The following is a 19129-nucleotide window of genomic DNA, read 5'->3' as shown; positions in this document are numbered from 1 at the left end:
TAATCTGAAAAAAATAATATATATATATATATATGTTTACCTGAAACTGACATGACAGCGAAAATCAACTATACTTCAATAAAATTTTTTAAACAGTAAAGTAGAATTTATATAACATAAACTTTATAAATTTAAAGTGTAGAATTCAGTGCTTTTCAGTATATTTACAGGGTTGTGCAACCATCACCACTATCTTAATTCCAGAACGTTTTTATCACCTCAAAAAGATACTCTCTGCACATTAGCAGTCACTGCCCATTTTCCCCCTCCCCTTTCCACTGGCAACCACTAACCTACCTCCTGTCTCTAGATTTGTCTGTTCTGGACATTTCATATGAATGGAACCATACGCTCTGGCCTTTCGGGGGTGAGGGTGGGGTGACCGTTTTATTGTGATATAATTCACATGCCATGCAAGTTACTCGTTTTAAACGTACAGTTCAGGGTTTTAGTATATTCACGGAGTTGTGCAACCATGACAACAATTTTAGAACATTTCATCACCCCAAAAAGAAGCCCCATACCCTCTAGCTATCATCCCTGAAACTCTCCTCCCCAACCCCAGGAAACCATTTCTGTCTCTATAGAGACAAAGGCAATCTATAGATTTGCCTTTGTCTCTATAGAGACAGAAATGGTTTCTGAATATTTCAGAAATGGTTTCTGAAATATTCAATTCTGAATATTTCATATCAGTGGATCATAAAAGATGTCTTTTGTGTCTGGCTTCTTTTACTTAGCATGTTTTCAAGATTCATCCACACATTGCAATATGTGTCAGTACTTCATTCTTTTTTACTGCCGGATAACATTCCATTGTGTGGATATACCACATTTTGTTGATCCATTCATCAGTTGGTGGACATTTGCGTTGTTTCCACCTTTGGGCTAATAATGCTGTTATGAACATCCACATACAAGTTTCTGTACGAGCATAGGTTTTCTATTCTCCTTTGTAGAATTGCTGGGTCATATGGTAATTCTGTTTTACTTTTTGAGGAATTGCCAAACGTTTCTACAGAAGTTGTGCCATTTTACTTTTCCACCATTGATGTATTAAGGGTTCCAGTTTCTCTATATCCTTGCCAACACTTATTTTCCATTTAAAAAAAGTTACAGCTGTCCTAGTGGGTATGAACTGGTGTCTCATTGTGGTTTTGATTTCCATTTCCCTAATGACTAATGATGTGGAGCGTCTTTTCCTGTGCTTATTGGCCATTTGTATATCTTCTTTGGAGAAATGTCTATTCAATCTGTGGCATCTTTATGCTGTGCTGTAGAGCTGTTAAAAAGGAATGAGACAGATCTATATGTAGTCACCCCTGATCATAACACTGAGCAAGATAGCAGGTAGTAGAAACTACCTGCTATAGGACTTCTCTGGCGGTCCCGTGTGCTTCCATTGCAGGGGGCACAGGTTCGATCCCAGGTCTGGGAACTAAGATCCCACGTGCCGGGCAGCCAAAAACAAGAAAAAAAAAAGATGCATTATAGTACCATAAGTTTTATATAAATACACATGTGTGCCATGTGTTACATACACACACCCCCTAGTACTGTATGGTAAATATAGATATGTAAGAGCATAGAGAAGGGTCTGGTAGAATAGCCCCCAGACTTATCAAGATGCTTGGTTACCTTGGGGCAGGGAGAGAGAGAACTAGTGGGGGTGGGATTTCATCAAAAGGGACTTTTGTCTTATTTATAACATTTTACAAAGTATTCATGAACTATCCGGTTAATAAAAAATTGTATGGGGCTTCCCCGGTGGCGCAGTGGTTGAGAGTCCGCCTGCCGATGCAGGGGACACGGGTTCGTGCCCCGTCCGGGGGGATCCCACGTGCCGCGGAGCGGCTGGGCCCGTGGGCCATGGCCGCTGAGCCTGCGCGTCCGGAGCCTGTGCTCCTCAACGGGAAAGGCCGCAACAGGGAGAGGCCCACATACTGAAAAAAAAAAAAAAAAAAAAAAAAAAAAAAAATTGTATGAAAACTCCTTAAAATATATACACAGTTTAAAAATATAAGAAAAAGGAAGCAACTGGGGAACTCTAGAGAGGGGTTAGAATCAGTGCTTTCATGTCACATGGAAGTGAATGTACAATTACTGTTCTGAAAATGTCATTGATCATTGATTCCCTTTATAGCTCAGACCTATTTCGTCTTATATCCTTTTTATCAAAAGAGTTTTGTTGTGCTTCCCTGGTGGTGCAGTGGTTGAGAGTCTGCCTGCCGATGCAGGGGACACGGGTTCGTGCCCCAGTCCGGGAAGATCCCACATGCTGTGGAGTGGGTAGGCCCGTGAGCCATGGCCGCTGAGCCTGCACGTCCGGAGCCTGTGCTCCGCAACGGGAGAGGCCACAACAGTGAGAGGCCCGTGTACTGCAAAAAAAAAAACCAGTTTTGTTGGTCTTTTACTAATATATAACAATACAAATAGTAGGTTTATAAAGTTAAAATTAACTGATCCTCTCTTCACCTCAAACCCCTCCTTCCCCATGACAATTAGTGTTAGTGCAGCTTCTTTTCCTAATAAACATCTGTGTTTTTGTATTTTCTTCTCACCCCACCCAATAAGGTGTGTTTCATCAGCTTTCTGTTGTTGATGGGAAGAAGCTCCTTCCCCTCTAGGGGTAAGGGAAGTCTGTTTTTTTGGCTGCATTGGGTCTTCATTGCTGTATGCGGGCTTTTCTCTTGTTGCAGCAAGCGGGGGCTACTCTTGGTTGCGGTGAGCGGACTTGTCATTGCAGTGGCTTCTCTTGTTGTGGAGCACGGGCTCTAGGCACGTGGGCTTCAGTAGTTGTGGCTTGTGGGCTCTAGAGCACAGGCTCAGTAGTTATGCCACACGGGCTTAGTTGCTCCGTGGTATGTGGGATCTTCCCGGACCAGGGATCGAACCCGTGTCCCCTGCATTGGCAGGCGGATTCTTAACCACTGCGCCACCAGGGAAGTCCAAAAGGGAAGTCTATCTTTAAGCATCTATGATAGTGGTCTTCAGCCTTGCTTTGTATCAGCCCCTACCAGAGATTGCTATTTTGCAGATCCCAAGTTCTGCTCAGGTGTCTTTATTTCATAAAAAGCTCCCATGATGATTCTGATGAGGCCACAGGGTTAAGAATCATTAATCTAGTGAGTAACAGAGCAATCATAAATTGTACCCATGATGCTTCTTCGAGAATTATTTTTGGTAGGTTCCTTATGAGAGAGTAATGAGCCTGTCAGCTCTGTGGAAACATGCCTGAACTAAGATGGTCTGTTTTGTTCCAGGAATTTCACAGAATTTTCACTTTAGGTTATTTTCAGCATTGGGGCTTTAACTCTTAACTAAATACTCTACATAGAGCTACCATCTGAGCCTGAGAAAGTGATCTTGGATTCCTTTTTGAAAATGGTAGGAATAAGTAGTACAGGGCAAACTTAGCTTTCTGCCATTTCAAATCGAAAATGAGTGGATATAGCAAGAATGACAGATGCTTAAATCTTCCATGCCAGGCAAACTATCCCTAGGTCTTGTTTTGTAAAGTTTTTTCACCCCTCCCCCCACCCCCACCCCCAGATATTTGTAGACTTTTTTTTTTTTTTTTTTTTTTTTTTTGCGGTACGCGGGCCTGTCACTGTTGTGGCCTCTCCCGTTGCGGAGCACAGGCTCCAGACGCGCAGACTTAGCGGCCATGGCTTACGGGCCCAGCCACTCCGCGGCATGTGGGATCTTCCCAGACCGGGGCACGAACCCGTGTGCCCTGCATTGGCAGGCAGACTCTCAACCAGTGCGCCACCAGGGAAGCCCTAGACTTCTTTATAGTATGTTTGCCTGAGATGCAAGTGAGAAACTCACGTGATTCATAAAACTCCACACTAATTTCCATTCTTAATGTTTTCAGACGTAAAACGCAGAAATTCATAGATGCCATTTAGAGACGTAATAATAATCAGTTTCTTTAGAATAATAAACCTAAGTAATCTTTCTTATGTCTTAAATTTTTGTTAAACTTTACATTTTCTCTTCTAGGTATTCTCATGGGAGCAGTTATAAAAGTTATAGAGTTTAAAAAACTGGCAAATTGGAAGGTAGGTTTACCCAATTGTTCTTTTTTTTAACATATTTACAATTTTTATTGGTTCTTAAGTTTAGTAACACTGATTATGGTGGCTTTCTTATCATTCCTTGACTGTCAGTGAAGTTTATATTGTCCCATTAATTTTTTAACATTCTGGTAGATTAGGGTTGATATCTTTACATCTGAGTTTTTTGAAAAAGCATAAATCTCATACTGTTTCAAATTAACATAGGAGCATTCAATGCCATGTTTTGTTATTTACTTGCATTTTTATAATCTTAGACTAACTTGCTGTATACAGGGCTCTAATTAGCATTTAACATTAAACAATGTTTATTGCTCCTAATTCCATTCTGACAGCTGAGCCCAATAAGACATATCTGCCCAGCACTGTAGACCTTACAGAATGCTTTATATACTGTAGCTTTTGTCATCCTCATGACAACCATGGAGGTAGATTGACCACGTATTATCCCCGTTTTTACAGATGAAGAAAGTGACCTCTGAGAGGTTGGGACATGTCTAACATCACAGAGCTAGAGAGCGGTTGGGTTGGCTCTTGTGTCCAGACCCTCTGGTCCTATGTGTTCTGTATTTTCTCTGCCACTTGTCCTCACTTGTGGATGTTCCCACCCTTACGTTCACACAATGGTCATTAGAGCGTGAGGTCCAAGGACTAATTGAAACTCAAGTTTCAGCTTAAACTTTGAGCATCTGTGTCAAGTAGGGAGTTTAACAAGTGTGTAACAAAACTGATTTTGTGGAGGGAAATAAGGTCCATTTCAAAATATTAAAAGAATTGTATGGTTAAAATGTGTCACATTTGAGCTCCTAGGTGTGAGGGTTAATTTATCCGTGGAACTGTAGAGTATAAATTTGCAAAAAAGGGCTTCCCTGGTGACGCAGTGGTTAAGAATCCGCCTGCCAGTGCAGGGGACACCGGTTTGAGCTCTGGTCCGGGAAGATCCCACATGCCGTGGAGCAACTAAGCCCGTGCACCACAACTACTGAGCCTATGCTCTAGGGCCTGCGAGCCACAATTACTGAAGCCTGTGCACCTAGAGCCTGTGCTCCGCAACAAGAGAAGCCCACCACAATGAGAAGCCTGCGCACCGCAACGAAGAGTAGCCCCCGCTCACCACAACTAGAGAAAGCCCAAAGCCCACACACGGCAACGAAGACCCAATGCAGCCAAACATAAAGAAATAAGTAAATTAAAAAAAAAAAAATTTGCAAAACAAGCCTCATGGTCTGATGCAAAACACAATTTGAAGCTGTTATAAATAATATTCAGGATATATTTTATTAAATGAATTCTCAAAATGTACATTGAGCTTGGAATATTTCTAGAGCTACCCTCAGCTGGGGAAGGAGCTAAGCAGGCCCCACTGGAGCATGCTGTATATGAAGCTCAACTGGTTCAGTTTAACCCCCCTCACAGTGGCTCATTCTAGGGCAGGAGCAACTGACTGTACACTCTTTCTCAACTCTTAGACTAGATAGAGCCTGATGTGTAAATACCACCTGCTAACACATTTTGTTTGATTTAAAATCAATTGATCAAAATTGGAATCAAAAAAAAAAATTGGAATCGATTTTAAAACAATTAAAAAATCATTAAGTTTTTTGTTTTGTTTTATTTTGTTTTTCATGGAGGAGAAAGAAAGAGTGGCTTTATTTCTTTGCCAGGCAAAGGGGGAACACAGTAGGTTAGCGCCTCAAGAACTGTGCCCCCAGTTTTATTTTAAATGTTATTAATCTATACAAAATTCTAGAAATTTCACATGGATTTTTAAAAAATATTTTAAACTGCTTAATTTGTAATCTTTTTAAAAAATTAATTAAAGTTTTTATTTTTGGCTGCATTGGGTCTTCGTTGCTGTGCGCGGGCTTTCTCTAGTTGTAGTGAGTGGGGGCTACTCTTCGATGTCATGAGCAGGCTTCTCTTGTTGTGGAGCACGGGCTCTAGTCACGCAGGCTTCAGTAGTTATGGCATGCGGGCTCAGTAGTTGTGGCTCACGGGCTTAGTTGCCCCAAGGCATGTGGGATCTTCCCGGACCAGGGCTCAAGCCTGTGTCCCCTGCATTGGCAGGCGGATTCTTAACCACTGCGCCACCAGGGAAGTCCTCACATAAAAATTTGAACTTCTAGCTTCTCTCAAAGAAGCAGAAGCTCTCTCAACACCAGGCCCACATTCCCCACAGCAGAGATCCAAGGCACTGAGTGCAGCTGCAGCCCTAGGGAATGCTGTATGATCCCTTCTTCGAGCAGGAGGAGGAAAGGTTATCTTTTACTTTTAGTTTTATATGCTTCGGTATTATTAAATTTATTTTTCAACAGATGTTAGTTTTCAAGTTAAATAATATATTTAATAGTATAGATGAGTGAACCAGAGTTGGGTGGTGAATGTAATTAAGTGCCCTGAAGAGCCATCTAGACAACCAGTGCTTGACCTCAGAAACGGGTGAGGTTTTTAGGGTAAAACCATTGGGCAGGCTTTCTGGAGGAGCAGGTGTTTGTGGAAGCCAAAGCAGGAAGTAGGATCTGTTTGGAAACTGGGTGCTGCAGGGAACAGGGGAGGTAAGAAAAACAGTGAAGTTGCTGGGTGTTTTCTTTCCAGACTTTCCTGCTGGGCCTGCCTTCTACCTATATTGTCATATGCTTAATATGTTTCTTTAAGTCAACTTGCTTTTTTATGTATATAAGTCTTTACAACAGTTTTTTAAAAGCTTTTATTGTGGTAAAATATACGTAACATAAAATTTAGCATTTTAGCCATTTTTAAGTGTACAATTCAGTGGCATTAAATACATTTACAATGTTGTTTAATCATCACATCTATTTCCAGAATTTTTTCATCATCCCAGACGGAAACTCTACCCATTAAACAATTCCCTATTCCTCTCTCCCTACTTTGTTTTCTACTTTCTATTTTTCTTAGTATTTTCTATTTTTTTAGTAGCCCCTATTCTACTTTCTGTGTTTATGAATTTACCTATTCTAGGTACCTCAAATGGGTGGAATCATATAATATTTGTCCTTTTTTATCTGGCTTATTTTATCAATACTTAGCATGATGTGTTTTTTCTGTTTTGTTTTGTTTTTGCGGTACGTGGGCCTCTCACTGGTGTGGCCTCTCCCGCTGTGGAGCACAGGCTCCGGATGCACAGGCTCAGCGGCCATGGCTCACGGGCCTAGCTGCTCTGCAGCATGTGGGATCTTCCCAGACCAGGGCACGAACCCATGTCCCCTGCATCGGCAGGCGGACTCTTAACCACTGCGCCACCAGGGAAGCCCTAGCATGATGTTTTTAAGGTTCATCCACTTTGTAGCCTGTGTCATAACTTGTTTCCTTTTTATGGCTGAATAATATTCCATGGTCAGTATATACGACACTTTGTTTATCCATTCATCTGTTGATGGGCCCTGGGGTTGTTTCCACCTTTTGACTGTCGTGAATAATGCTGCTATGAACGTTGGTGTACTATATACATTTATTTTAAAGGAAACATTATAATACTGTTTTAAGTGGGAAACCAATATTGTTTTTATAAATAAATACGATAAAAACAAAGTGGTACATTTGCTTGCTGAAGCCTCTGAGGACAAACCTGTCCTCTGTCAAAAAAGGGGATCAGCGTATTGGAGAGAGGCTTAACACGGTAGCACCAAACTGACGCGTCTGACTTAATTGGGATTGAGAAAGAATCAAAAAGGGCTGACTTTCTCAATCCGTGGGGTCAGTGGTATTCGACACACATTGCTCAAGTACCACCTAAAACCACATCAGATCACTTTAGGGGAGATACTGCCCAAAGGAACCTGGGATCTTTCTGTAACACTGTTCACTGTAAGGTGGTGTGTGCATTTCCTGTGGCTTCTGTAACGAATTACCACAAATTGGGTGGCTTAAAACAGCAGAGATTTGTTCTCTCATAGTTCTAGAGGCCAGAAGTCTGAAATCAAGGTGTTGGCAGGGCCACACTCCCTCAAGGGAGCGAATCCAGGCCCTAGGGGAGAGTCCTTCGCTGCCTCTTCCGGCTTCAGGTGGTCCCAGGCATTCCTTGGTGATGGCAGCCTAACTCCTGTCTCTGCTTCAGTCTGTCCTCATGTGCCTTCACCTCTGTGTCTGTGTGTCCCTTTCTGTCTCTTAAGGACACTGTCATTGGGTTTAGGGCCCACCCTAATCCAGTATGATCTCAGCTGTGATTCTTCTCTTAATTCCATCTGCAAAGTCCCTATTTTCAAATCAGGTCGCATTTTGAGGTTCCAGGTCACATGAATTGGGAGGAGAGGACACTGTGAACCCACTGCAAGTGGGTTCTCCTTTTTCCCAGGGGGTGTTTTGTTTCTGAAACTCGCAGAGTCTCTGCAGTGGCCTAACTGCACAGATCCTGCGAATATCTTGCCCCACAAAGCACAGAGATCGGCCCATTTCTTTTCACATGGCCCCAGTCTGAGTCATGAGCTTGTGATACAGGCGGTTATTTTAAGACTTAATAAGGCATTTTCAGAAGTCATCATTTGCTTCTATTTTGAGCCTTTTTTGAATGTTATTTAGTCTTTATGGTAACAGCCGTACATTTGTAAGGATACATTTATCATTCTTTTGAATAGGGATTTTGACAAGAAGTCAGACTGTCAAGATTGTGACATAGAAGTTTTCATATGAAAAGGGCCTTATTTTGCAGTATTAAATAGACTGCGTATTACCTGTAGTCATTTTGGGTTTGAGAACCAGTATGTATTTTCCCCCAATCCACCAACAACTAGAGAACTGTATTACTATAGAAGATGAAATTATTATTCCATTCCCCCCAAAGGTGGCCATATTCTAAAAATACCTTTCATAATGGTACTTAATATTTGAATCTGAAAGCATGGCAAGGGGCTCGCTTTATAGCCATGTCCCAGGTTGCAAGGGCATCAGGTGAGGACTGTTTCATCACATCAGATTTAGGAAAATGACATAGTTGTCTATGACATGCAGAGAAAAGGCAGGGCTATTTTAAACATGAGTAGGGTTTACTCTTCCTCTAAGTGGATTGTTTTAGGGCTTACCGTTAACCTTTTTCCTGGAGGAATCCAATTTGTGGACTTGTTTTTGAAAGTGTTCTATTTGAATTGAAATGTTTTCTATATTAAAATTCGTTTTCTTTCCTTAGCAAAGAATAAAAAGCGTACCGCTGTATGTTTGGAAGTGGTTCATTCTGCTATTTATTTTGCTGGTCACCTTTTAAAATCATTTGTCTTACATTTTTAAATGCATGTTTTGAGGTTTTTGTATATTTGTTTGTTTTTGTCTCTCCTTTTGTTTGGTTTTATTATCAGGTGGTGGTTTAAGCATTGTATTTTTCCGCTGGGCCAGGTTCTAAGAGAACAGTTACTTTGGCTTTTCATTGACGGATTTATTTCTTAATTACACAGATTTCATGCCTCTGAAAATATCCATTTTATATTTACAGGAGGAAGAAATGTTTCGTCCAAATATGTTTTTCCTCCTTTTGCTTCCACCTATTATATTTGAGTCAGGATATTCATTACACAAGGTAAGACTCAGGCACACATTAGTGCTTTTGGTCCGGGTGGCTCCGTGTGTTTGTAAGGCAAGTTCCTTAAAAGCTCAGGTGTTAATTTAGCAGTGGTGGCTCTGTGTGAACACCCTGGCGTGTGTGGTAGAAGCTAGACTGTCATGCCTGACTTGTAGAGGGAGCAAACATGGTCAGTGGGCTGCTTTCATGGTTTTAGGCAGTGTGGCTTACTAGTGTTTTCCATAGAGGGGTACTTTGCCTAGAAAGAAATAGCCAAAGTGATTTTGATGGTACACAGGTGTTACATTGACTCCTCTTGGACACAGACTGACCCATGTTAAGAGGACAGACTGCGTCCTGGGATGACAGGGACAGGTGCCCCAGGCCTACTGGTTCTCTCACGTCACCATATCGGGCCTTTCTCCTGCCTTGGGCCCATCCATTCTTCAGTGTCTCCCCTCTCAGGGCACTGCCTTGGGCCTCAGCTCCCAGCCATTATGCCCTTTAAGCCCCAGTCTCCATTCCTTCCCACCCTCTCCCTGGCCCTGCTTTTCCTCACCAGACTGGAACCCCATCCTTCCCCCTAGTCTTCCACCTCCTTCTGGCCCAGCCACCTACTCCCACAGTTGCTCCACTCATTCTTGGCTCCCTGACCCTGGAGAGCAGCATCACTGGCCCCTGCTCAGTTCTCTGCTTTGCTCTGGCATTTCTGGTCTCTGTCTTCCAGCTTCCAGTGGGGCTCTTTCTGCCTGGGCAGGAGCTTCTCACTTTTAAGTCAGTTTGTGTGTGTACCTGAGTCTTTTCCTTGTCTATGAGTTCCTTTTTTTTTTTTTTAATTTGTATAGCAAACTTGTTTTTTTATATATATATATATTTATTTATTTATGGCTGCATTGGGTCTTCATTGCTGCCTGCGGGCCTTCTCTAGTTGCAGCGAGTGGGGCTACTCTTCGTTGCGGTGCTCCGGCTTCTCATTGTGGTGGCTTCTCTTGTTGCAGAGCGTGGGCTCTAGGTGTGTGAGCTTCAGTAGTTGTGGCATGCGGGCTCAGTAGTTGTGGCTCACGGGCTCTAGAGCGCAGGCTCAGTAGTTGTAGCGCACAGGCTTAGTTGTTCCGTGGCATGTGGGATCTTCCCGGACCAGGGCTCGAACCCGTGTCCCCTGCATTGGCAAGCGGATTCTAAACCACTGCGTCACTAGGGAAGTCCATATGAGTTCTTTTTAAATATAAGTGTATTTAAGTTTTAAAATAAAAAGGTGATTCAGCTTAAAATACTAGTAATACAACAGTTATTTTGTAAATATGATTTTAAAAAACTGTGAAGGTTGGAAAGACTAAGGATCGGCATATCTTTGGAGAGAGGAAAGAGCCTGGACTTTAGAGCCAGAGAGACCTAGGCCTAATCATGCGCTGCCCCCTATAGGTTCCTCTTGAGTAGAGTAGAAATTAAAAACAGAGGACAAAAAGATCCCCAAAACCCTACCTCCTAGGTTGCTTTGAGATTTACATTAGATGAAAGAATGTATGCAAAGCACCACTCACCACATTAAATAATTGGTAGTGCTTCTTGTTATTATCTATTATAACATGACTAGTGTTATTATTAATAATAATGTAATAAACTTGAGTTAAATTTGTTATGAGAGTTTTGGTGAAAACATACAAATTAAATTTTTAATTTTCCTCCTGGATATTAAAGCAAAATTATTCTAAGATGTTCAGGCCAGATTTTTTTTAAGTTATTATTTTATTGTGCATTAATCAAAATAAAAAGTGAAAAGGAAGTTTAATATAAAAAAAATCCCATATCCTGGGCTTCCCTAGTGGCGCAGTGGTTGAGAGTCCGCCTGCCGATGCAGGGGACACGGGTTCGTGCCCCGGTCCGGGAGGATCCCACATGCCGCGGAGCGGCTGGGCCCGTGAGCCATGGCCGCTGGGCCTGCGCATCCAGAGCCTGTGCTCCACAACGGGAGAGGCCACAGCGGTGAGAGGCCCGCGTACGGCAAAAAAAAAAAAAAAATCCCATATCTTATAAACCATTACTGACATCAGATAATTGTTAAAAAGAAAACAAGCAAGAAGGATTGAAGGTCAGTATCTCTCACTCTTTAATTTTGTGAACAAATCTTGAAAGAACTGAGCAGATTATGAAAATATTTCAAAACAGTGCTGAAGAAAATGGGTTGATTTTTTTTTTTTCCCTTTGGCTGCCACTCTGCGTGTGGGATCTTAGTTCCTCGACGAGGGATTGAACCTGGGCCCTCGGCAGTGAGAGCAAGCATCCTAACCACTGGACTGCCAGGGAACTCCCGAAAAATGATTCGATTTTGACTTAAAAACATAAGACTGGTTATTATATTAGCACATGTAAAGTTTTTATTTTCTAATTTTTTGGAGGGAGGGGAAATAGTTATTTAAAATTTGAGGAAAATAGTAGTTTCTTAAGAGAAGAAATTTTTGAAGATGGCTTTACAGCAGAAACTGTGACAATTTATGTGAAAGGGACTAGTGTGAGTTGGAATGGGAATTCAGAGACTTCTGTCCACTGCCTACCCACCCCCAAAGAAGATAGGAAGTTGACTTTATTTTAATATTGCTATATTTGCTGATGTAAATTTGGACTTGGAATAAAAATTTCAGTACAATTATTATCAGTTGGTATGTATTAGGTAGGCAGCTATTTGGTTCTTTAAATTATTAATATAAGAATAGAACTTTTAAAAAAATAAATTTATTTATTTATTTACTTTTGGCTGCGTTGGGTCTTCGTAGCTGCGCGCGGGCTTTCTCTAGTTGGGGCGAGCGGGGGCTACTCTTCTTTGAAGTGCGCGGGCTCCTCATTGCGGTGGCTTCTCTTGTTGCGGAGCACGGGCTCTAGGCACGTGGGCCTCAGTAGCTGTGGCTCACGGGCTCTAGAGTGCAGGCTCAGTAATTGTGGTGCACAGGCTTAGTTGCTCTGCGGCATGTGGGATCTTCCTGGACCAGGGCTCGAACCCATGTTTCCTGTATTGGCAGGCGGATTCTTAACCGCTGCACCACCAGGGAAGCCCAAGAATAGAACATTTTTAAAATTATGTCTGAGAGAAGCAAATAAATTTGCTTTATGTAGCAAAGGGAAGTTCTTATAGTGGGGCAACTTGAATTTGGGTAACTTTCCAACATCCAGATTAATATTAGCCAACGACATAAGTTATATCAGAATTAGATCCCTATAAACAGACCAAGGCTTAGTGTAATCTATTTTTAAATCACAAAATTAAGCAGCTCTCTGCAAAGAAAAACTCGTAGATGAAAGCCTTTTGTTTAGGAAAAAACCAAATCATTGTGTTTGCCTTGAGCTATTTTAAAGGTCTTTGTGTGCTAAAGATTGATATGCCAAACAAAGTAATTGAATGTCTGATTATGGTCAGCCAAATCAAAATTGCAAAAAATGAAGCAAAGAAACTTCCTGAAGGAGATAGGCTTAGTGGGTTGTCAGTGCTGAGCTGAGGACAGTCTTCTGAAGTGAGCTTTAAAGTATCAGTTCCTGGGAATTCCCTCATGGTCCAGTGGTTAGGACTCAGCACTTTCACTGCCGAGGGCCCGGGTTTCAATCCCTGGTCAGGGAACTAAGATCCCACAAGCTGCATGACGTGGCCAAAAAAAAAAAGTATCAGTTCCTGTTGTCCATGGCTTGACAATTTCTGAGCGAAAAAATGGTTTTCCTTGTCCAGACCCACAATCACGGACCATCAAGTTACCCTGGCCTTATTCCTAAACAGAGTCCACAGGATTCTAATAAATAGCTTAATTTTTTTAATTTTATGGAAATTTGAAAGATGTTACCATACTGCTTGGACTCCAATATTTTCTCTTAAATGCTGTATAGATGGGAATATATTTTATCTATTCTATTTGATGATACTAATAGAGTGAAATAAAATTGCTTAAAAGATGTGGACTACAAAAAGGAGCTTCTGATAGTATAATCTATTATCTTGACATTCTTTGTAGCAATGTACCTTTTCTTAATTAATTGAAAAATTATAATTATATAAACTTTGGACTTTAATCAGACATGAAACACAGTTAATTCCTTTAGTACCTATTCATGGGGCATCTTGCATCTGACAGGCTGTATGCCAGTGACTGTTGTACAAAAGCAGATGTGGTCATTGCCCCCATTGAGCCTGCAACCTAGTGGGAAAGACAGATACCAAATAATTCCATAAATAAATGTAACGTTTCAGCTATGTCAGGTGCTACCAGGAGAGAGTCACTGTGCATTGAGAGCATAGACTGGGATCTGACTTGGGTAAGGGATCAGAGAAGGCTTCCCTCAGGAAGAGTCAAAATGTCCTGAGATCTTGGGACGATTAAAGTTCACTAAGCGAAGGGGAAGGAAGAGTGGTCCAAGCCCAGGGAGCATGATGTGTTTGAAAAACAAAAAGCTACTAGTATGACTGGAACCCAGAGAACAAAGGGGAGGTTAGAGGCCTTTGAGGGGTCAAACCATCCAGGCTTTGGTTGGGTTTTAACTGCGTTTTGAGTGGAAGTGGGGGTCAGAATGTAGGCAGCACAGTCAGACTTATCTTTTGCAGAGATCATTCTGGAAGCACTTGGAGAGCAAGAGGGCAAGGGCCAGGGCTGGTTGAGACTTGTTAGAAGCTATTGCAGTGATCCAGGGGAGAGATGATGGCAGTTGGGCAAGGGCGGTGGGGATGGTGATGGAGAGAAGCAGGGAGATGTGAGTGACGTGGGGAACGCAAAAGCCACAGGACTTGGCTCTGCATTGCATGTGGGGGTGAGGGAAGATGCCCAGGTTTCTAGAGCTTGCCAACCAAGGTGGGTGATGGTGCCCTTTACAGAGAATCAAGCATGTGAGGAGGGCCAGCTGTGGGGTCCATGACTTCACTGAGCAGACCAGCCTTTCTAATCATTCCTCTCATTTCTGTTCTCTCAAACAGGGTAACTTCTTTCAAAATATTGGTTCCATCACCCTATTTGCTGTTTTTGGTACGGCAATTTCCGCTTTTGTAGTAGGTGGAGGAATTTACTTTCTGGGTCAGGTAAGGAAAACATCTTTGAAAAACTTTGAAAACCTTACATTCTTAGAGCTTGCAGGGAAGTGGGGTAGTGACATCTCATGGGGGTTTTACAGTCAAGGTAAATGCTCTCCTGCAAAGAAATCCGGACTCAAACAAGGCACAGTAAAGGCATGCTGAAGTTGTCTCTCAGTGTCCTCGAGAAGCTTTGGTGTCTGGAATTGAGTGAATCTTTTCCATAATCCCCAAAAGTATTTGATATTATTTGCAAACCAATATTGTCTTAAGTTGGAATACCTAAAAATAAAGCAGAATATATACCATCAAGATCTTCAAATTATAACATTGTCAATTCTGTTGTCAGACTGAATCAAGGTTAAACACTGTTTCTTTAATAAAAATTTGCATTTTAAAAATCAAAGATGATTCTGTATGTCTTCACTCAATTCTAAGCCGTCCTGTAGAATTATTTTCCCTGGATTTTCCACCATTGCTAAACCAATTCCCGGTGTCATCAACTGAGTGTTTTGTACTTTGAATTCAAATTAATTTGAATTAATTTAAACCAGACCTACCTAGGAAGGTAGTATCTGTAGCTTTGCATTATGCACGTCTGTGCATGTCACAGTTCTCTTCCAGTATTTTCAGTTGCAGAAAGTTTCTCCGTCCTAGTTCTGCAAACGCAGTTTGGGATTCAGGCCTTGGGGTAACTGGCAGATTTCTCTTACATGTGTCTGCTGCTTTTGATGGCTATCGGTAAAAGCCCATTCCATCTGATTTTCACCTTTACTGCTGCCTCGATGGCACCAGAATAAATCTGTCTGTCATGCAACCTTCTTCATTGCTCAGCTTCCAGCATCAAATGGGAATAAGCTTTAGAGAAGAAAACTAGTTAATTTGGCTGCACATATTAGTGTTCATTTTCATACCTCCTGTGTATGATGATTGAATGCATGCCTGAACTAAGACTTAGGAGTTTTCTGTATTTTTCAAGTGATTTGGGGACTGAAGATTAATGTCCTCATTAGTTTGTAATAAAGCACTAATGGACATTTTAATCTTCTTGGCTGTTCTCCAGGGGGTTTTTTTGTGTGTCTGTGTGTTTGTGTTTTTTATTTTACAGGCTGATGTAATCTCTAAACTCAACATGACAGACAGGTAAACCTTTCATACTGTAACACCCATGTGGCTACTTTTCAGACTGGGGCCAAGTTTTCTCCACATTGATTCCTGGCTGTGGTACTTCTCTATTCTGTCTTTTCGTTTTGCTGACTATTTCTGCTGTAGAATCTATTCTGAATTAATTTGTGTCTCTGAAATGAATCAAAACTATATTGAGGAATGTTGAAGATCTCCAGTCAGAGGGTTGCTGATGGAAATGATTTAGTTTCAGCTTTGAAGGGAATAACTCTTGGTTAGTTAGGTTGACTGCCACCTCACACACGCCACACGCTGCACCATTGTCCTTTTATTATTAAGATTCATCTTCAGCTCATTTCTAAGGCTTTGCGACGGCCATAATGAAAAGTTGTCTTCTTGAGAGATTGGGGATGGAGTCGGGGGTGAGGTGTGAATCTTTACTCTGGGATTCTCCTCAAGGCCGTGGGGATGGGGAGGGGGAAGGAGGTGCTCTGTTGTGGGCGCCCTTCTCAGGCTGCAGCTACTCCATTGGGCACTCAGAGCTGCTGTCTAGGAGCCCAATCCAGAAATTTCCATAATTGGCTTAGCAAGAAGCAACCTAGGAAGCCGAAGTTACCAGATCTAGTGCTAAAAAAGTGCACACACACAGCGTGACCTGGTTTCCTGTCTCTGAGAAGTGCAGTGAATATGCAGCCTTGCTCTGTGTTTCTCTCCCGGGAGCACTGGATTCTGTCTTGTGCTTGGCTGGGGAGCTCGGAAGTGGGACCCAGTGCTCAGCCCCGGGGTCCCTTTCACTGGGCCAGCCAGAGCTTACAGCCTTCAGCAGCAACTTGGAGATTAGAATCTTGGAGCCCTTTTCGTGAGAAATGTGCCTTTGATAGCATCAAGCCCAACCTCATTTTCTCTCCAGGGACATAAATTTCAAAGCCTTTGTTGTTAAGATAGTCTTGCTATACAAACAAGTAGCGAAAGTCACATCCCTGTTCCATAGGGAGCGGGAGCGTGAAGCCGAGCAGAACTGTTGCCCTGCATTTTGTAGGTATTTTGCAACTGAAAAGAAGTGTTCAAAACCCAGTGGATGTAAAGGAAGATGTCACAACATTCAGTCCTTCAACCTGTTTGGAGGCAACTGCTTAGAGATACAAAAAACACTTGATAAATCCTTGTGAAGTTGAATTGAACCGGAGGTTGGGATGTTCAGGAAGAGAGGAATAAAAGAATTGGCCCTTAGGCAGAGTAAGAACCAGGTGGAGTTTCTCTCTGTGTGGGCACACACTTCCTTTCCTGTTAGAAAGTGACTGTCCCACAGATGGGGGCTGCTCTGGGGGAAATTAGCCAGCAGTCGCAAACCCACACAGCTGCAGGGCCTGGCAGAACCCTTCACAGAGGGGAGCTGGCCAGGTGTGTGTCTGGAGGTGGTGACAGTGATGAGCCGGAGAGCCCATCGTCTGAAGGGGACAGCCACCTCTTAGCTCCACCTGCTAATTACCACGTGGGAACATGGGCCCAGAATTGCCAGATACTTAATTGTTTTTTTTCCAAAAGAGGCCAAGTTTCTGGATTTTAATAGGGAATTTTCCTGTTTTAAATGTTGCCAACTTGATCCATTTTTCAGAACACCATGCAGGTCAAACATGAGGCCCATGGACCTCTGCACGGTAGGAAACATAAAAATAACTTTTTTGCACAGAAGGTTTTACTTCACTGGTGTTTCCTCTGGAGAGCTAATTCACTCATAGATACACCCTAAATTATTTCACCATCCCAGTCCATTTTCTTTTTTTTTTTTTAATTTATCTTTGGCTGCGTTGGGTCTTCGTTGCTGCGCACAGGCTTTCTCTAGTTGCGGCGAGTGGGGCTTCTCATTGCGGTGGCTTCTCTTGTTGCAGAGCACGGGCTCCAGGTGTGCGGGCTTCAGTAGTTGTGGCACGCAGGCTCAGTAGTTGTGGCTCATGGGCTCTAGGGCGCAGGCTCAGTAGTTGTGGTGCAGGGGCTTAGTTGCTCCACGGCGTGTGGGATCTTCCCAGATCAGGGCTCAATCCTGTGTCGCCTGCATTGGCAGGCAGATTCTTAACCACTGTGCCACCAGGGAAGTCCCCCAGTCCATTTTCTTTTTGTTTAGTTGGCGTTGCTGTCTTTCGAGATGATGGAATAAAGAAAACACATTGTTCAGTTGAACTTCTGGCTTCTGGCCTTTTAAAAGCCTGGGTCATAAGCTGTGACGTGGAACAGCTGCGGGCAAGATTCAATGCCTGCTTATATTCAGACCTCTCCATGATTCAGGCAGTTCGTATTTCCGACTTTCCATGTTCACTGTCAGAAACACTGTGGCCCAATTTAGAGTCTCAGCCAAAGCTAAATGTGTTCCATAATTTATGCAAAGCACTTCTCCCCCAACATTTTATTATGGAAATTTCAAACACACAGAAAAGGTGAAGCACTGTGCAGTGGACACGCACATGACGCCTAGATTCTACAGTCACTGTTTTCACTGGATTTGCTTTAACCACAGATCTTTCCATCTCTCCATCCCTCTGTCCACTCATCAATCCGTCTTCTAGTTCCTGCTATTTGGTTTTCAGTTCAGGATGCCACAGGAACTATGACAAAGAACATCAGTCAGGCCTCTTTCAGTGCAACTGAAACCCAACACGAACTCGTTTTAGCAAAAAAGAAGTTTGTTGACTCGTAGAACAGAAGTGTCCCCGGAGTGATGGCTTCCTGCATGACAGCCTCTGGGGGTCTGTGATGTCAGGAACCTCTCCTCTCTCTGTCTTAGCTGTTCCCTGGTCGACGTCATCCTCAGGTGCGCTCACCCCACGTGGCAGCACCAATGGCTTTCGCCTCGTGATCACCCTCGCCGTCCCCACCAAAAGGGCCAACCTAATATCTGATGACCTGGTAAAATGCCTGGCGATGGACCTCTGACCAGGCTTGGGTCCCCTGCTTACTCCTAGAGCCCCACGCAATACAGGGATGGAGAGTGGAGGAGGCCTGGCTCCACAAAGGGAAATTGGAGCCCAGTGGGGCTGTGGGTGCTGTCCACTGTGCGCTTGCTGAGGGATGGAGGGAGGGGCCCGCGAGCCGCACGGAGTCGTTGCCCAGCACACAACCTGCGGCACACTCCCAGGCTCCCACCCCGCTTTGGGATGCACTTTTTTTTTTTTTTTTTTTTTTAACTTATTTAGGCCTCGCCGCACAGCTTGCAGGATCTCAGTTCCCTGACCAGGGATCGAACCAAGGCCTTGGCAGTGAAAGAGCAGAGTCCTAATCAATGGACCACCAGGGAAGTCCCCAAGATGTACTTTTTAGACGTTCTTCTTCCTTCGAGGCCTCTGTTATGTCGCTGTGGGTGATGAGAGTGGGAATAAAAGAAGGAGA

At 43.0% G+C, this 19129-nt stretch overlaps 1 protein-coding gene across 6 annotated transcripts in view; it reads left to right on the top strand.

The window, feature by feature from the left end:
- SLC9A8 (solute carrier family 9 member A8) overlaps positions 1–19129 on the top strand; it is a 68809-nt gene that overhangs the window by 19972 nt on the left and 29708 nt on the right. For 3 of the 6 annotated variants that reach the window (XR_004345750.1, XR_004345749.1, XM_032604925.1), the window contains exons 4-7: positions 4006–4064; positions 9520–9603; positions 14531–14632; positions 15687–15766. Coding sequence is in view for 4 of the 6 variants with exons in the window: in XM_032604925.1 (XP_032460816.1) it covers positions 4006–4064; positions 9520–9603; positions 14531–14632; positions 15687–15766 (325 nt within the window). In the remaining 2 variants the exon portion in view is untranslated. The remainder of the gene's footprint in view (positions 1–4005; positions 4065–9519; positions 9604–14530; positions 14633–15686; positions 15767–19129) is intronic. The other 3 variants (XM_032604926.1, XM_032604928.1, XM_032604927.1) reach the window with 3 other exon arrangements.

This window comes from Phocoena sinus, chromosome 15 (genome assembly GCF_008692025.1).
Source record: "Phocoena sinus isolate mPhoSin1 chromosome 15, mPhoSin1.pri, whole genome shotgun sequence".
NCBI lineage: Eukaryota > Metazoa > Chordata > Mammalia > Artiodactyla > Phocoenidae > Phocoena > Phocoena sinus.
This window is presented reverse-complemented; position numbering and strand designations above follow the sequence as displayed.